Source organism: Polypterus senegalus, chromosome 3 (genome assembly GCF_016835505.1).
Source record: "Polypterus senegalus isolate Bchr_013 chromosome 3, ASM1683550v1, whole genome shotgun sequence".
In the NCBI taxonomy this organism is placed as follows: domain Eukaryota; kingdom Metazoa; phylum Chordata; class Cladistia; order Polypteriformes; family Polypteridae; genus Polypterus; species Polypterus senegalus.
Genome location: NC_053156.1, coordinates 161070385 through 161087815, shown reverse-complemented (window position 1 = coordinate 161087815; position 17431 = coordinate 161070385). Strand labels below are relative to the sequence as shown.

Below are 17431 nucleotides of genomic sequence, written 5' to 3'. Positions count from 1 at the left end.
AGGCACAATGTTTCTCTGTTATCTGTATTGTCACGTACGAGAAAGAGCAGGTTCAACGTGACAAGCAAGCCACAGTATTTGCTGCTGGCAATTCTGTTTTTCTTTGAAAAGAGTGGGAGATTGAAAATCGTCCTTGTGATCATTAGCTTAACTGAATTTTGTAGATTCGCTGGTTTATATTTATTTTTTTATGTGGTAGAAAACCATTGATATTGTTATGTATATCCAAATAACTTGTTAACATAAACAGTTATTTTAATTGCTAAGACTTTGGGATACAGTGGAACTGGACTGATCTCTGATTTGTGTAATAAATACATAAATAAAATACATAAATAAATAAAATAAAGATTTATTAAATGTAATAACTTTTCAAAACAGTCCTTTATTCCCAGGTTCCCTTAATCCAGTCCAGTGTCATTAGGACAGCATCATACCTAGCAGAGTTTGCTGTAAGACCAGAGCCATTTTGTTTGGGATACCCATTCATAGTGCAGCAATTTATATTTGCCAGTTAACCTGTCATGTTTTGAGATAATAAGAGAACCCACAAACTCCATAAAGGCTGTGGTCTGGCTGGGATTTGAAGCTTAGGAATGTGGAATTGAGAAGCAGCAGTTTATACCACCATACTTCTCAAGTGCAGGGCTTCAATTTATTTAGGCATTTCTTTGATAATATTTATTATGATTTCTTATGGCACATTTTCTGTCAATACAATCTTATTTTTCATAGCAGTTGCCTCCAACCCCCAGTTTTTAAAACATTTTCACAAACCAGATGAAAAATTATTTGTGACATCTAAACAATTAGGAAATGTGTTGTTTTTTTGTTTGTTCTAGTTAGGAGCAGCAGTTTGAATGCTAGCTCAATAAGGGAAAAGTTCAAAAGCAGTTGTGAGCTCTGAAACCACAGTAGACAGGGCAGTTGGCAGTGGTCGGACTTGGCATCATATGTACTCATTGGAATTTTCTTAAAATACTAGATTAAAAATAAATTAGGGTCAAGTGAAATTGCTTTTAAAAACTTTCCCAAATCAGTTGCTCCATATTTTGATAGCAGGCATTTAGTATGATGTCATTGACTACCACATAACTGATGGATCTGAAAGTATATTGAAAAGCTTTTTCTGTTCTTCTCTTTCAGATGTGTTCCTGGTTGCTACTTTGGTTGCAGGGAGGTAAAGTGTAGGTAGGCCTGCACACCATGCACATTAGAAGGCAATTCATTTGTAACCAAGTTAACAAAGGTTTAATAGGTGAGTGAGTTATTTATGTGTTGTATTTATTAAGATGGCATGTATATTTATAAAAAAAAAAAAAAAATCAATTTTCTAACATTTTCAAGCACTCCTCATGATCTGCTTCCTAGTTCTTTTACTTAAGAAGCACACAAGCATTTTGAATGTTCCATGTATTCATTGCTATTTTCAGCATTTTGTAGTGGTACAGATATATGCTTTTTATTATTTTCTCATTGATCACCGTAATAACTGCTTGTCCTTGTCCAGCATATGTGTCTGTAGTTTGTGCTGCCCCATCACATGTCACATGGGTATAGTTGTTCATTCACTTTCAGATTTTATGATAGACTGATTATCCTCAATTCGTTGTTCCAATCTTCTCTGTTTTTGCCTATGACGATCAATTAACATCAATAAGCTAGTTGCTGAATACTGGCAAACGGTGATAAGTGTGTGTCACCAAAGGCATTAAACTATCATTGTTCTCTGTTATGGTCTGCACTGTGTTAAAAAATTTGTTGATTTCTGCTTTGGTAAATAATGTAGCAGTAACCTTTATAGGGTGTCCTTTACTCCTCCATCCATTTATCCATTTTAAGAAGTTTCAATTTTAGTGTGACAAGATCCTATCATGGCAGGAGCCAACTATATAAGAGACCCCAGTTCCTTACAGCAGTGTTCTGAAGCACTGGGTTGTGGTGCTGCTGATGATGGGTTGCAGGCTGCCATCATTGCGTGCGCAAGTGGGCTGCCGTGTGTTCCCTACGCAATCAATAGAGCTATGTGAAATTTATTCCCTTCTATCTGAGCTTGCTCTAGTTTCTAAAACCAACTTTCCCCAGGTTTGGCGTTCATGCTTGTTTCATCAGGGGGCATCAATCTGACATACATGCTCACTTCACCATGATCCCCACCGCCCTACATGTGGATCTTGAATAAACTTGAGAAGGGTAAACTGGGCCGCAAGAACATAAAGCTTGAGAAACCATGCCTACATTACCTTACAGTACACACACCTGCATAATCAGAATGCTTCTAGGAGGTGCTTGAAGTAATCTTTAAAAAAAAAAAAAAAAACCTGTAGACAAAGCGAGAAATTGAAGATTTCACAAAAGTAATTGCCATACTTGCACTAGGAGCTTGATCCATAAATCTGCAAGGAAGCAGTAGCAATTGTTGTACCACTCCCACTTTACTAAACTATCTCGGAAAACAGTCAAGTAAAAAATGAATATGGAAGTTGTTGACTTTTTTAACATTTGAACAGGTACAGTAGGTGTTAATGCAAACAGTGTCTACAGATTAAGGTAATATACTGAATACAAATACAAGAAAAGCTTGCATTCAACAAAAATATGAGTAGATATAATTGTCTGCATGGGGAAAAAGGTAAGCACACCTTCAGAAGCTGGTGTTGTCGCCTTTAACAAAAAGAAGTTCTTGTAGATGTTTTGCATAACTGCCCACCGGCCTCTGACATTGATTTAATGAAAGTTTTGTTCAGTTTTCCATCTAAAATTCCATCAGTTGCAAGATGTTTGTGTGTTTTCGTACATGTAGGGTCTACTTCCAGTTCAGTTCAGTTCAACTTTTGGGCAGATGTCCTCAAATTGTCCTCCTCAAGAACACTTTGATATGATGCACAATTCAACAGTTGACTCAATGACTTCAGGCTTCCCAGGCCTGGAGGGGGAAAGCAACCCCAAACTATATGATTTCCACTACCTTGTATCTCAGTTTGTATAAGGTTCTTCTCCTGAAATGCTGGCTTTTATTTGCTCCAGACATATCCAATGTTACTGTGTCGTAACAATTCTATCTTTGATTCATGTGTCCATAGCCCATTATTTCAGAAGACCTGGTCTTTGCCTATGTGTTATGGCAAATTATAGTCTTGCTGAGAGTTTGAAGTGGATCCAAACTCATTGCAGTACTGTTTATGGTGATTCACAATCATTTGATGTGTGCTGAGGATTTTTTTTTTGATGGGGGTGATTGGGGTTGGGCGATGTGGGTCCCCGTGAAAATTTGAGCACTGCAGGTACTTAAAGTACAAATTGGAAGAGGTTAATACCAGCTCATTTGAAGAACTTGTCTTCCGTTAATGTACTTTTTTGCTAGAAGAGGCTTTTTCCTGGCACACCTTGCATGTAGGTCAAATATGTGTAATCTGTTTGTGATTGTGGATGCATCTACTTCGACACCAACATTTGCAATAGTTTCCAGCATAATCCTGTAATGAAATTTTTGGGTTCTCGGAGACTTCTTAAAAGTATCAAATGGTCATCTCTTGGGCTGAATTTGCAGGGCCAGCCAGTCCTGGACAGATTTGCAGCTGTTTGAAATCTACGTTTTCCAGTGGAATAATTGATTTTACATTATTTGGAGATCTTTTTAAATCCTGTGCCCTTTGTAAATCCCTTGCTAGACTCCTAGGCATCCACAACCTTCTTTCTGATGGCCTAAGAGAGCTCTTTTGATCTTGGCTTGATGACACCACACACGTCAATAGCAAAGAACAAAATACTTTTTTGAATTTGAAGTGATGGGAAATGTAATGATTTACTTTTTTTTTTTTCACATGTTAATCTGCATTTTTAATTTAGATCGTCATCGTCAATTTTTGTGTCATTTATTCATGTACTGTATATCACCTTTTGTGAATAGGCACTGTTTGCATGAAGGTGCAGTGTTTGCCTGTTCAAAACAGTTAACAATTTCTATGGAATGCACTTACATTTTCACATGACTGTATGTGTAGAAATAAACTTACCCTGACATGAACTCACTTAAACTACACCTTTATCTTTCTTACTGGAGTGTTGAGGAGGTTTGTACGCCTGTAATAAAGGAATGAATTACCCTTTTGCACATCTTCAGTGGACACGGTGATTTGGACAGTACACTCTTATTCTTTGTGCCAGTCATAGCATGTACAGAATAGATATCAAGTGTTTTTTCTCCCCTCTCACATTTATAAAATACCGTATTTTGGATGGACACAAGATTAATTGTTGTAGTTCTTCAATACTGCTCTTCACAGCAACTTTGTTGTGAGACTTTGAAATTCCTTGGTGTGCAGTCATAAGTACAGGAAAACTAAAGTAAAAATGTATTTATATTGCGCCTATCACAGACAGAAGTTACAAAGTGCTGAACAATAAAACATAAATTAAAAAGAAATATCAAAACATAAAGAACATAGAATATCAAAACATGACATATAGAATAAAATTAAATATCTGAAAACAAAATACAAAACAGTTCTGTATGAAGTAATGATCTGTCCTGTTCATTCAGCTACTTTAGGCTTGCCTTCATCTCCTTTGCACAGGTAACGCTAGACAACCAGTTGGTCTTGGGCCGTGTGGTACACTACTGTATATGATTTTTCTCACCTTTCTATGACATTTGGAATTTGATAGACCTCTCACAATTTTGAACTGTTGTACTCTCACACATTTGTACTGTGAGCCCTTTGGGGGTACACACTATGTGATACAAAAGGTTGTGTGGCCTTTGAACCGTCTTTCGTGAGACAAGACTTTGGCTGAGACTAATGCAACCTATGCAAATTAATATTTTGAAAAATACTCTTATTATTTTTCTGTATCTCTGCCTTTACTGAAGGCTAAATGTAGCTAAGCCCTCGTTCAGTATTCATTATCCCCTTGAAAGATTTCTCACAATTTTGTGCTGATTTGAAAAAATACTTGGGAGTATGCAACTTGGGCTATGATGGGGAAAAATCTATGTCCACCCCAAGACAGACTTCCACTTTGCATTTTTCTAAGCACTATGGACCCTAGGGGTTTTAATTTCTTTGAAATCTGTATAGACTTTTTTCCCCCTCTCTCTCTATTCATACTGGCCTCATCTTTGTGTATTCTAGAGATGTGCTCACTTCAGATACCAATCACTAATTCATGTTACTGGATCGGCTGATGCTACTGATTTTTTTTCTCTCGTTATCTCTTTGAAAAATGTTTACAATAAGCTCCTGCATAGCCAGATGCGGAGAAGCCTTGTGTACTATATTAACATGGTAACTTTGGTATTTTTAGAATTAAACTGTAGACCACAGGTGTTATCTGTTTATTAGCAAACTGAAATTCTGTAGGCTTGTTATTTAGTGACCAAAAAAAATACTAAAATAAATAAAATTCCTTTAAAATTATTTTTTAACTAATAAAATACACTCACTGGCCGCTTTATTAGGTTCAACTGCTTATTAACACAAATATCTAATCAGCCAATCACATGGCAGCATTTAGGCACGTGTGGACATTGTCAAGATGACCTGCCTAAGTTCAAACCAAATATCAGAATGGGAAAGAAAGGTGATTTAAATGACTTTGAATATGGAATGGTTGTTGGTGTCAGACGGGCTTGTCTTAATATTTCAGAAACTGTTGATCTACTGAGACTTTTACATACAACCATCTCTAGGGTTTACAGAAAATGGTCTGATAAAGGGAAAATATCCAGTGAGTGTCAATTATCTTGGTGAAACTGTCCCCTTGATGCCAGATGTCAGAGGAGAATGGCCAGATTGAGCTGAGCTGAGAGAATGACAACAGTGACTCAAATAACCACTCATTACAACTGAAGTATGCAGAAGAGCATCTCTGAAAGCACACAACGTCAAACCCTGAAGCAGATGGGCTTACAGCAGCAGGAGACCACACCAGGTGTCACTCCTGTCAGCTAAGAACAGGCAACTGAGGATACAATTAACACAGGCTCACCAGAATTAGACAGTAGAAGATTGGAAAAACATTGCCTGGTCTGATGAGTCTTGATTTCTGCTGCAACATTTAGATGGATAGTAGGATCAGAATTTGGCATCAACAACATGAAAGCATGGATCCATCCTGCCTTGTATCAAGAGCTCAGACTGATGGTGGTGTAGTGGTGTGGGGGATATTTTCTTGGCACACTTTGGGCCTCTTAGTACCAACTGAGCATCACTTAACTGCCACAGTCTACCTGAGTATTGTTGCCATCCATCACTTTATGACCACAGTGAACCCATCTTTTGATGGTTACTTCTAGCAGAATAAATAATGCACCATGTCACAAAGCTCAAATCATCTCAAACTGGTTTCTTGAACATAATAGTGAGTTCACTGTACTCAAATCTCAATCCAATAGAGCACCTTTGGGATGTGGTGGAATGGGCATCATGGATGTGTAGCTGACAGATCCCTGAGGAATGTTTCCAGCACCTTATTGAATCTATACCATAAAGTTTGTAAAAAAAAAAAAAAGATGCCGATAATTTTTTTTTGTGATCGGCCAATTTACTGATTATCAGGTGAGTCTTTTGTAGTGAAAACTGGCCAAGTTAGATTGATGAGTGATCGATTGGTACATCAGTAGACTTGTTTATACAGTATATCTGGCTATTTCTAAATCCATGCAATCCAATTCAGGGTCCCAGAGAACTGGGACCTATAAAAGAAGATTCAGTATAGCGCATGACTAAACAATGAAAAGGGTGCTGGTAGGATTATAGGGCACACTTATGCAGGACAGGTCAAATGACATGAGAAGAAAACCTGACTGCTAGGAGACAAAACCACTTAAACATCAAAAGAAGGTACAGACTTTGCAAATGAGCAATCAAGAGAGGATTTGAATGCAGGATTTCTAAGGTTTGAGGCAGTAGTGCTGAAATTACATTTTTATACCAATTCTTAAAACTAGGCTTTTTTCATAATATTTATGTCAACAGAAGCAGCTCTAGTTTTAATCTTAACATAATTTCTTTCCCTCTTTCATATAAGTTGAATTCATATGTAAGGATAAAATACTTAATTTATACATTGCTTTTTTTTAAAATGCTGATTTTTTTTAATTGTCAGTTACAATCTTAATAAATATATATTGTTCTTTGTTGTCTTTTTTTATTTTTAGATTAAAATGGGAAACTCGGAAAGCCAGTATAGCCCACAGCCTTCCAAAAGCCATGCTCTCTTTTTTTCTACCAAGCAGAAACCCTGTTCCTTGAGGCTTCGAAGCATCCATGCCAAAATTGAACAGTCGCGCTCTTCACATGGCTGGGGAAACAGTAATAGCAACTGCAGTAGCAGCAACAGTTCAGGTTATAAGGCACGGGCCTTGACCAGAGGATGTATTTCTCAACACAAAAACAGCCAACCATACTCTGCCCGCCACTGTGACTGTGGGGCAAAGAGTAATAAGAGCACCCCCAATGGGAAACATCACGCAAACTCCCCAGGAAGTTGTGACACCAGTAATAATGTTGTGCTTCAGACTGAGAACAACTTTTGCTATGTTCCTTGTGATGTGTCAGATGAGTGCAATGGGTATATCAGAAATGGTCATTCAACTTACGAGACTTCAGCATCTGAAAGTACTGAGGATAAAAGCAGCCCAAAGGTGCTTATTAAAACACTGGGAAAATTTGATGGCAGTCTAAGGGTGGAATTTACTAGTGGCAACAACAACAACAACAGGTTTCCCATTGATGACTCTAATGGACCAGTAAAATTATTGAAATACAGTCCCACCATGGAATTGACTCCTAGCAAACCAGATATAGTAAGACGACATTGTCGGACATCTTATGACAATGTCAGTAGTCTCACAGTCGGAGATTCTGGAGTACGGACTAGTAAGGGAAGCTCATTAAGCTCTGATAGCTCCTGGTATGACTCGCCATGGGGTAACACAGTGGAAATTAATGAAGCCGACAGGATATATCCAGCCATTAGGACTGCTGACACAGGTACAGGAGAAAGTGTGTTGCACAGCAGTCAAAATGTTTTCAATCAGAGAGTATCTCCAATTTCTCTCCAGGATCTATACAGGGAAACAAACCTCACACCAGCCTTTGCAACTGAGAATGGACTTTCGATAGAATACCTCAATGTGCCAGTTAGTGGCAGTCGCACTTCATTTGTGTCAGACACTGACATTGCCTTTGACATTGAATCTGCCACTCTGAAACCATACTCTTCATTCACTCTTCCTTGCCGGAAATCTAGGCCCATTCAGGAGGGCATCACCAAAAAGGATACTCTGAAAAGTCGAATGCGACGTATTAGTGACTGGACTGGAAGCTTGACACGCAAGAAAAGGAAGCTGCAGGTTAGTCGTGTATTTTTTATTTTTTTATTTTTTTTATTTTAGTGTTTCAAGAACTTTTGAATTTTTACATATTAATATGTTCCTCAAAATAACTCTAGAAGTTTGCCAATTTTGTGCTGTTTATTTACTTACTCTGATTAACTTGGAAGCATTAGCATTATACTGTATTTTGTGACACATGCTGATCAGATTAAATCTTGTGGATAGTCATATTTAGAATTTTGATGTGTTCTGATTTTTGTAATCTTCTAGTAAGAACGGTAAATTCTGTCTTACCAGTGATGTAGAATGCGGCCATGTAAATGCCCAATATTTCACTGCCTTTCTATTGGTAACTTCAGTGTTTTGCACATATACTGTATATAGCTGTACAAATACCACAAAGTGTCAGGTAGTGGCCGCCATATTTTGTTTTTGTTATATCCTGAAATTACTTCTGACATTGCAATTATTACTTACAAACTTGCTCACCATCCAGTCTAATCCCATTGTTAAGGGCAGCAGCAAAACAGATACTCTGATACTGTAAGTTGAATGAAACTTTACAGTTACATTTCCAAAAGTGGTGATGGTGAATTTATTATTGCTGCATTTACAGAGAGTCTTGTTTTATGTAAGAGTTGTTGAAGATACTTCCCTAGGATGTCTGCATCATCTATCCTCTCCTATCCTTGTTGAAAGTCATGGGCATTTTGAATATGAAGTGATGAATAATGTCGCTAATCTCGCCTCACCACCACAAATCCCTTGCTGATTTTCTTTGACTTCATGTGCTTGGAATTTTCTGTCATATCCTTTGGCTATTCATTACCCTGAATTGGAGTAAGAGGGGTAAGAAAGAGATAGAAAACGAATGGTATTTAGTTTACAGATAGATACCAATTGATTGTGTTGTTCTTGGAATTTAATGTGCTGTTGCTTGACACTGCCAGATAATGTATTGCAGTACAGTGTCTGAAAATTATTACAAAAAATACTCAAAATGTCAATGAATGCAATTATCTTGAAGTGTTTGCTGACTGAGTCTACATCAACTGTTTTGATATAATTCAAATAAAGTGACTATGCCCCCCCACCCCCAATTACAACCATTCCCAGGGAGAGTGTCAGGAACAGATTTCACACTACAGGGAATTTAATTCCTGGCACCTTTGGAGGCCTGGCAAATCCAAATTTAATTTTTCAGCTTTTTAAGGACTGCCAGAGTGGAAGTGATAACTTGACAGCTTTTTGGCTACACCAAGTAAAGTGGAATAGAATGAAGCCGTTTGCCATGTGAAATTAAATGTAACACTACCACCATCCCACATGCCAAAGAATGCCCACCATCTGTACATGAAGGTGCACAGAACTTTATTAGAAAGAGTACTACAGACTGATTCAGAGAAGTTAGAATGTAAAGTTGTAGTGGAATCTCAGCCACATCACATGAGTAAGCAAGAAGGTAGAGTGACTTTCAGTTTAATTCACATTAAGCACATCAGGCCTTCCTTGAATTCACAGTAAGATTTAATGCTGCTTAATAATTCATCATAATCTCTCTAAAATATACCAGACATGTTCATCTAACCCCTCAGCTGGCTAGACTACATTGGTTTCCTGTCTGCATAACAATGATCTGAAATCAAAATCCTTTTTTGCTACAGAAATCAGAAGTTAAATTTTATTGGTTTACTACTTTATAATAATTTGTAGCATTAATTAAAATTGTACTTTAATCGATATAGCTCATATCTTTATTTTTTTAACATATAATATTTTTTTTGTTTACAAACATTTATTTATAAATCTTTTATATAATATTTTTTGAGAGGTAGATTTCAGTTAGCTTGATGTGGACCTGTGACCTTAATAATAATAAAACAGGCAATCCCCAGGTTACATACGAGATAGGGACTGTAGGTTTGTACTTAAGTTGAATTTGCATGTATTTCGGAAGAGGTACATTATTTTAATAAATGCTATTGTTGGCCGACTGTAACCAAGTGCTCTGCCAATGAATGATGGAGTTTCACCTCTCTCTAACCTTTTTATTATTTCTACTTTATTTTCAATGGTGATGGTTCTTATCTTCTTTACTGTATCACCAGCACTTGTATCAGATTTGTGTTTCAGAGACATTCTTAAGGGTGAAGACAAAAGGTTAAGATGGGCTCTTCTGCACAGCGCTTTACAGTACACGCTATCACAGCAGGAAGGCACCCGTCGTCAACACGTCTGATGTACTGACAAGAGACAACTTCTTGCTATGTGCGTAACAATACAAGCAGGCTTCCGATTGAGACTGAATGGGGGCGATGAGGGGCGGTTCACCACCCACCCACCACACCACTACAGTATGCTGCCTGAAGTGTCTGCCCACCGAGAACGAACATGGTGCAGCCAAAGATGGATAGTGAATCTCCCACCACTGCCCCATTCAACAGGCAGTCACCCAAGGCACAATACAATGCTACCCCCCACCGCCCTGTTCACCCTCAATGGTCCTCATTCAGCCACAACTGGGTTACCGGTTGCAGCATTAACAGCCGCCCACCGAGAACGAACGGGGCAGCCATGTGTGGTGGGCAGGCAGTTAAACTCCCCTCCACTCCATCCAGCCTGCGTCCAGGCAGGAGCTTTAGCTGCGCGGCGTGGTGGGCAGGCAGCTAAATGCCCCATCAAGCCTCCGTTCTGCACACACTATGGACCACAGGTCACCGCTTGCTGCTGGGAGCCACCTGAGGGACACTACACTGTGCGAGCAGTGAAATCGCCCCCCTCCAGCCTCCGTCCAGCCACCGCTTGCAGCGTCCCCAGGCCAAAGATGACGGAGCAGCAGTTACTGAGGCACATGCGTTGCAGCTGCGGCCCTGTTCGTAAGTCGCAGGTCAGATGTCCGTAACTTGGGGACTACCTTTAATAATAATAATAACTTTATTTTTATAGCCCCTTAACATACAAATTCATGCAAGTCAAGGTGCTTATGGTTACAATTCTAGCTTCCTTGCCATCCGTCTTACTGACCAAATTTAAAGGTATATAAAACCTGAAAGTAACTTATAACCAGTACAAAACTTACTTAAAATTACACACACACACACACAAAATGGTAAAAATAATAAACCTTTTTTTAAAGTTATTAATATAACTTCTATGTGGCGTTTATTTAAATGGCACATTTATGAGGTGCTCAGAGGCTTAATTTTTCTTGAAAAATAATTAGAAAAAATGTCATTCAAAAAGAAAGGTAATTTTTTAAAATGTGAAAAAGAGTAATCAGTATTCCCCAAGCATATATTAGGAAATACCTAAAACTGACAGCTTGACATTGCTGGATTTTTCTGCCCCTGCTTCCAATGTTTTGTGCCAAACCTCTTTGCTTTCCCTGAAAGTAGCACAGTTGAAAATGAATGTTTGCTTTGCTTCCATTTCTTAGCTCTTCTGAGGAGACATAAAAATAGCCAGCAATACAGTTGGTTTACAGAACAGCTTACATGGCTAGCATGCTTTATGCTCCTCCATAGAATCAAAGGTGATAAGTACTCCATTGAAACTGGTTTACTACATGAAGTTTGTGCCTTCATTTCCTAGAAAAATACAGACTTGTTATATGTTGGCTTTATGCATGGATCTTGAAGACACTGTCAACTTTGAGACTTCATATGAATAGACCTTGGGTTCACAATCTTGAAGCTAGAAGTGATAATTACATTGAGCATTCTATAGGTGGGAAAAACACATCAGAATTACATTCCCACATGCTAGTCTGCATCCTCTCCTGCAAAGTTTAAGCAGAAAATGGCATCTGAGAATTATAATGAACACCTCGATAGACATGTTAATGGGGGTATGGTTGGAACGATAAAGGAAATGGGTACCTGAACAATGTAAAGTAAGTCTAAACTACCTACACAATAACTATAATCGTAATAAACGAACAATAAAACAGTGGAGAAGCCGTGGATTAAATAAAAAGGCTGTAGTTATCAGCAGGAAGACGTGAATCCCGTGGCGAAGCAAGGAAGGGAATGAAGAGACCGGAGCGATGGATGGCCTTATATAGGCAGGCAGCCAACAGTGTGGGAGGTGTTGGGATGGGGGACCCAACACCGCCTCACACGGCGACTGAGCTGCAGGCTATGGACGCATATATGTACGTAAGTAGGATTCAGTTAGCGTTGGGAACCCGCGTACCAAATTTCTTGAAGATGGGCCCATAAGTAACAAAGACCGCTGGAAATTTCAATATGGTGGCCGACAGTGGCATCATACCACCGAAATAAGTATGTACATCCGTTACGGTTAGCGCAGGTAAGCCGCCTACCAAATTTCGTGATAAATATTTCATATATTTCACAAATAAGAAAGTTTAACATGGCGGACGTTGTCGACTGTTATGACCGTTACGCATAGAATTTAAAAATGAAACCTGCTTAACTTTTGTAAGTAAGCTGTAAGGAATGAGCCTGCCAAATTTCAGCCTTCTACCTACACGGAAAGTTGGAGAATTAGTGATGAGTCAGTCAGTCAGTCAGTGAGGGCTTTGCCTTTTATATAGATATATATATAGTGTGTGTGTGTGTATGTATATATATATATATATATATATATATATATATATAGATATAGATATACATATATATATATATATATATATATATATATATATATATATATATATATATATATATATATATATATATATATATATATATATATATATATATATATATATATATATATATATATATATATACACACAGTGCATCCGGAAAGTATTCACAGCGTATCACTTTTTCCACATTTTGTTGTTACAGCCTTATTCCAAAATGGATTAAATTCATTTTTTTCCTCAGAATTCTACACACAACAACCCATAATGAAAACATCAAAAAAGTTTACTTGAGATTTTTACAAATTTATTAAAAATAAAAAAAAATGAGAAATCACATGTACATAAGTATTCACAGCCTTTGCCATGAAGCTCAAAATTGAGCTCAGGTGCATCCTGTTTTCCCTGATCATCCTTGAGATGTTTCTGCAGCTTAATTGGAGTCCACTTGTGGTAAATTCAGTTGATTGGACATGATTTGGAAAGGCACACACCTGTCTATATAAGGTCCCACAGTTGACAGTTCATGTCAGAGCACAGACCAAGCATGAAGTCAAAGGAATTGTCTGTAGACCTCCGAGACAGGATTGTCTCGAGGCACACATCTGGGGAAGGTTTCAGAAAAATTTCTGCTGCTTTGAAGGTCCCAATGAGCATAGTGGCCTCCATCATCCATTAAGTGGAAGAAGTTGAAACCACCAGGACTCTTCCTAGAGCTGGCCGCCATCTAAACTGAGCAATCGGGGGAGAAGGGCCTTAGTCAGGGAGGTGACCAAGAACCCGATGGTCACTCTGTCAGAGCTCCAGAGGCCCACTGTGGAGAGAGGAGAACCTTCCAGGAGGACAACCATATCTGCAGCAATCCACCAGCCAGGCCTGTATGGCAGAGTGGCCAGACGGAAGACACTCATTAGTTAAAGGCAGTCTACCAAAAGGCACCTGAAGGACTCTCAGACCATGAGAAACAAAATTCTCTGGTCTGATGAGACACAGATTGAACTCATTGGTGTGAATGCCAGGCGTCACGTTTGGAGGAAACCAGGCACCGCTCATCACCAGGCCAATACCATCCCTACAGTGAAGCATGGTGGTGACAGCATCATGCTGTGGGGATGTTTTTCAGCGGCAGGAACTGGGAGACTAGTCAGGATAAAGGGAAAGATGACTGCAGCAATGTACAGAGACATCCTGGATGAAAACCTGCTCCAGAGCGCTCTTGACCTCTGTCTGGGGCGACGGTTCATCTTTCAGCAGGACAACGACCCTAAGCACACAGCCAAGATATCAAAGGAGTGACAACTCTGTGAATGTCCTTGAGTGGCCCAGCCACAGCCCAGACTTGAATATGATTGAACATTTCTGGAGAGATCTTAAATGGCTGTGCACGGACGCTTCCCATCCAACCTGATGGAGCTTGAGAGGTGCTGCAAAGGATAGGCGTGCCAAGCTTGTGGCATCATATTCAAAAAGACTGTAAGGCTGTAATTGCTGCTAAAGGTGCATTGACAAAGTATTGAGCAAAGGCTGTGAATACTTATGTACATTTGATTTCTCAGTTTTTTTATTTTTAATAAATTTGCAAAAACCTCAAGTAAACTTTTTTCACGTTGTCATTATGGGGTGTTGTGTGTAGTATTCTGAGGAAAAAAATGAATTTAATCCATCTATACTAATAAAAGGCAAAGCCCTCACTCACTCACTCACTCACTCACTCACTCACTCACTCACTCATCACTAATTCTCCGGTCCCGTGTAGGTAGAAGGCTGAAATTTGGCAGGCTCATTCCTTACAGCTTACTTACAAAACTTGGGCAGGTTTCATTTCGAAATTCTATGCGTAATGGTCATAACTGGAACCTATTTTTCTCCATATACTATAATGGAAGTTAGCCCGATGGCCGTGGGGGGGCAGAGCTGCGTGTGACATCATCACGTCTCCCACGTAATCACGTGATCTGACTATGACCGCAGTACGTAGAAAAGAAGGAAGAGCCCCCAAACAGCACTGAAGAAAAACGCCAAATACTTTATTCGCGAGATACAATTTAATGAGAAGACACGAGGTATAAACGAGACTTTGGATCACTTTGTAACGGAGTTAAAATTGCTGTAGCGAGAAACTTTAAAGTGCCGGGTCTTACATTAAATGACGCCGTGGACATCGCGAGATCGGACGAGATAGCACAGGCACAGCTCAGAAGCTTCGATGCATGTACTCCGAGCGGCTCACGTGAACTGACTATCAACGCAGTACGCAGAGAAAGCAAGACCTCTAAAGAGCGCAGAGAGTTTTGCTCACGTGAACGTGTCTGCAGTAAGTGGCGTTTCCTGCACTGCATAAATACTACAAAAGTCAGGCAGTCGGCGCGTGCGTAGCTGTGCCGGCCTTTGAGACGCTGACTGCGCTTCTGCCTTAAGTGAAAGTAAACACTTCTAATTTTTTTTCACCCTTCCCATGAGCTATAGCCCAGACAACTGTAAACACGGGATCCCATTTCTAGACCACGGCAAACTAATATTAAGGCGCTTTGCACTTTCTTTTACACGTATACGATTATGAGGTCATTAGGTCGGATTATGAAGACACACACAGGAGTGGAGGACCGACAGTGCCATCCCGGACAGTTAATGGCAGCGCCGTCTCTCCAGTCTACACGAGACCCACCGCGACGCTCATATCGTCAGCGAAGACCTCTCTCTGCACTATATTAAAGTAAAAGGCAAGTTTCCTTTCTTTAAACCTTTTTTCCTTTTATCTCCAACCAAAGCCTTTCTCTCTTAACACTGCAGAAGACACAAAAATGATTTTCTTTTAATTGCTGGTAATGCCGGTAAGGCACATTACCACAAGCAGAAATTTGGACGTTCACATAGAAAATGTAATTTCTATACCCCAGCCGTCGTGTAGCGCCTTTCAAAAGGGATCAACTACCAAGAGATGATCCATATACATTTTAGCTGCTATTAGTACTACTTACCTGTTATGTTATGTTATACCGGCTTTAAAATGTAGCTTACCCGAAACCACTCCACTGGTGCTCAGTGTATCTCTTTACTTCTTAAAACGTTAATGTTTTACTGTTTAATAGCTTATAGACTACATTTTATTTTTTTCCCTTGCACTCAGTGACCAAAGCTATACACACACATATAGACACATATATATATAATATATATATACTGCTCAAAAAAATTAAAGGAACACTTTTTAATCAGAGTATAGCATCAAGTCAATGAAACTTCTGGGATATTAATCTGGTCAGTTAAGTAGCACAGGGGGTTGTTAATCAGTTTCAGCTGCTTTGCTGTTAATGGAATTAACAACAGGTGCACTAGAGGGGCAACAATAAGATGACCCCCAAAACAGCAATGGTTTAACAGGTGGAAGCCACTGACATTTTTCCCTCCTCATCTTTTCTGACTGTTTTTTTCACTAGTTTTGCATTTCGCTATGGTCAGTGTAACTACTGGTAGCATGAGGCGAAACCTGGACCCTACAGAGGTTGCACAGGAAATCCAACTTCTCCAGGATGGCACATCAATGTGTGCCATTGCCAGAAGGTTTGCAGTGTCTCCCAGCACTGTCTCAAGGGCATGGAGGAGATTCCAGGAGACAGGCAGTTAGTCTAGGAGAGCTGGACAGGACCATAGAAGGTCCTTAACCCATCAGCAGGACTGGTATCTGCTCCTTTGGACAAGGACAAACAGGATGAGCATTTCCAGAGCTCTACAAAATGACCTCCAGCAGGCCACTGGTGTGAATGTCTCTGACCAAACAATCAGAAACAGACTTCTTGAGGGTGGTCTGAGGGCCCAACGTCCTCTAGTGGGCCCTGTGCTCACAACCCAGCGCAGTGGAGCTCGATCGGCATTTACCATAGAATACCAGAATTGTCAGGTCCACCAATGGCACCCTGTGTTCTGTTTTTCACAGATGAGAGCAGGTTCACCCTGAGCACATGTGACAGACGTTGAAGGGTCTGCAGAAGCCATGGAGAATATTATGCTGCCTGTAACATCATTAGCATGACCAGTTTGGTGGTGGGTCAGTGATGGTCTGGAGGCATATCCATGGAGCGACTCACAGACCTCTACAAGCTAGACAAAGACACCTTGACTGCCATTAGGTATCAGGATGAAATCCTTGGACCCATTGTCAGACCCTACGCTGGTGCAGTAGGTCCTGGTTTCCTCCTAATGCACAACAATGCCCGGCCTCATGTGGCAAGAGTATGCAGGCAGTACCTGGAGGATGAAGGAATTGAAACAATTGAATGGCCTTCACGATCCCCTGACTTAAACCCAATAGAACATCTGTGGGACATTATGTTTCGGTCCATTAGGCGCCCAGGTTGCTCCTCAGACTGTACAACAGCTCAGGGATGCCCTCATACAGATCTGGGAGGAAATGCCACAAGACACCATCATCGTCTCATTAGGAGCATGCCCGACGTTGTCAAGCATGCATACAAGCTCGT

At 39.8% G+C, this 17431-nt stretch overlaps 1 protein-coding gene across 4 annotated transcripts in view; it reads left to right on the top strand.

Moving 5' to 3' along the window:
• Positions 1–17431, top strand: part of LOC120525664 (T-lymphoma invasion and metastasis-inducing protein 2-like) — a 314032-nt gene that overhangs the window by 157036 nt on the left and 139565 nt on the right. For 3 of the 4 annotated variants that reach the window (XM_039748157.1, XM_039748156.1, XM_039748155.1), the window contains exons 3-4: positions 1147–1258; positions 7163–8359. In XM_039748157.1, the coding sequence (XP_039604091.1) occupies positions 7169–8359 (1191 nt within the window). In that variant the 5' untranslated portion in view covers positions 1147–1258; positions 7163–7168. The remainder of the gene's footprint in view (positions 1–1146; positions 1259–7162; positions 8360–17431) is intronic. The other variant, XM_039748158.1, reaches the window with a different exon arrangement.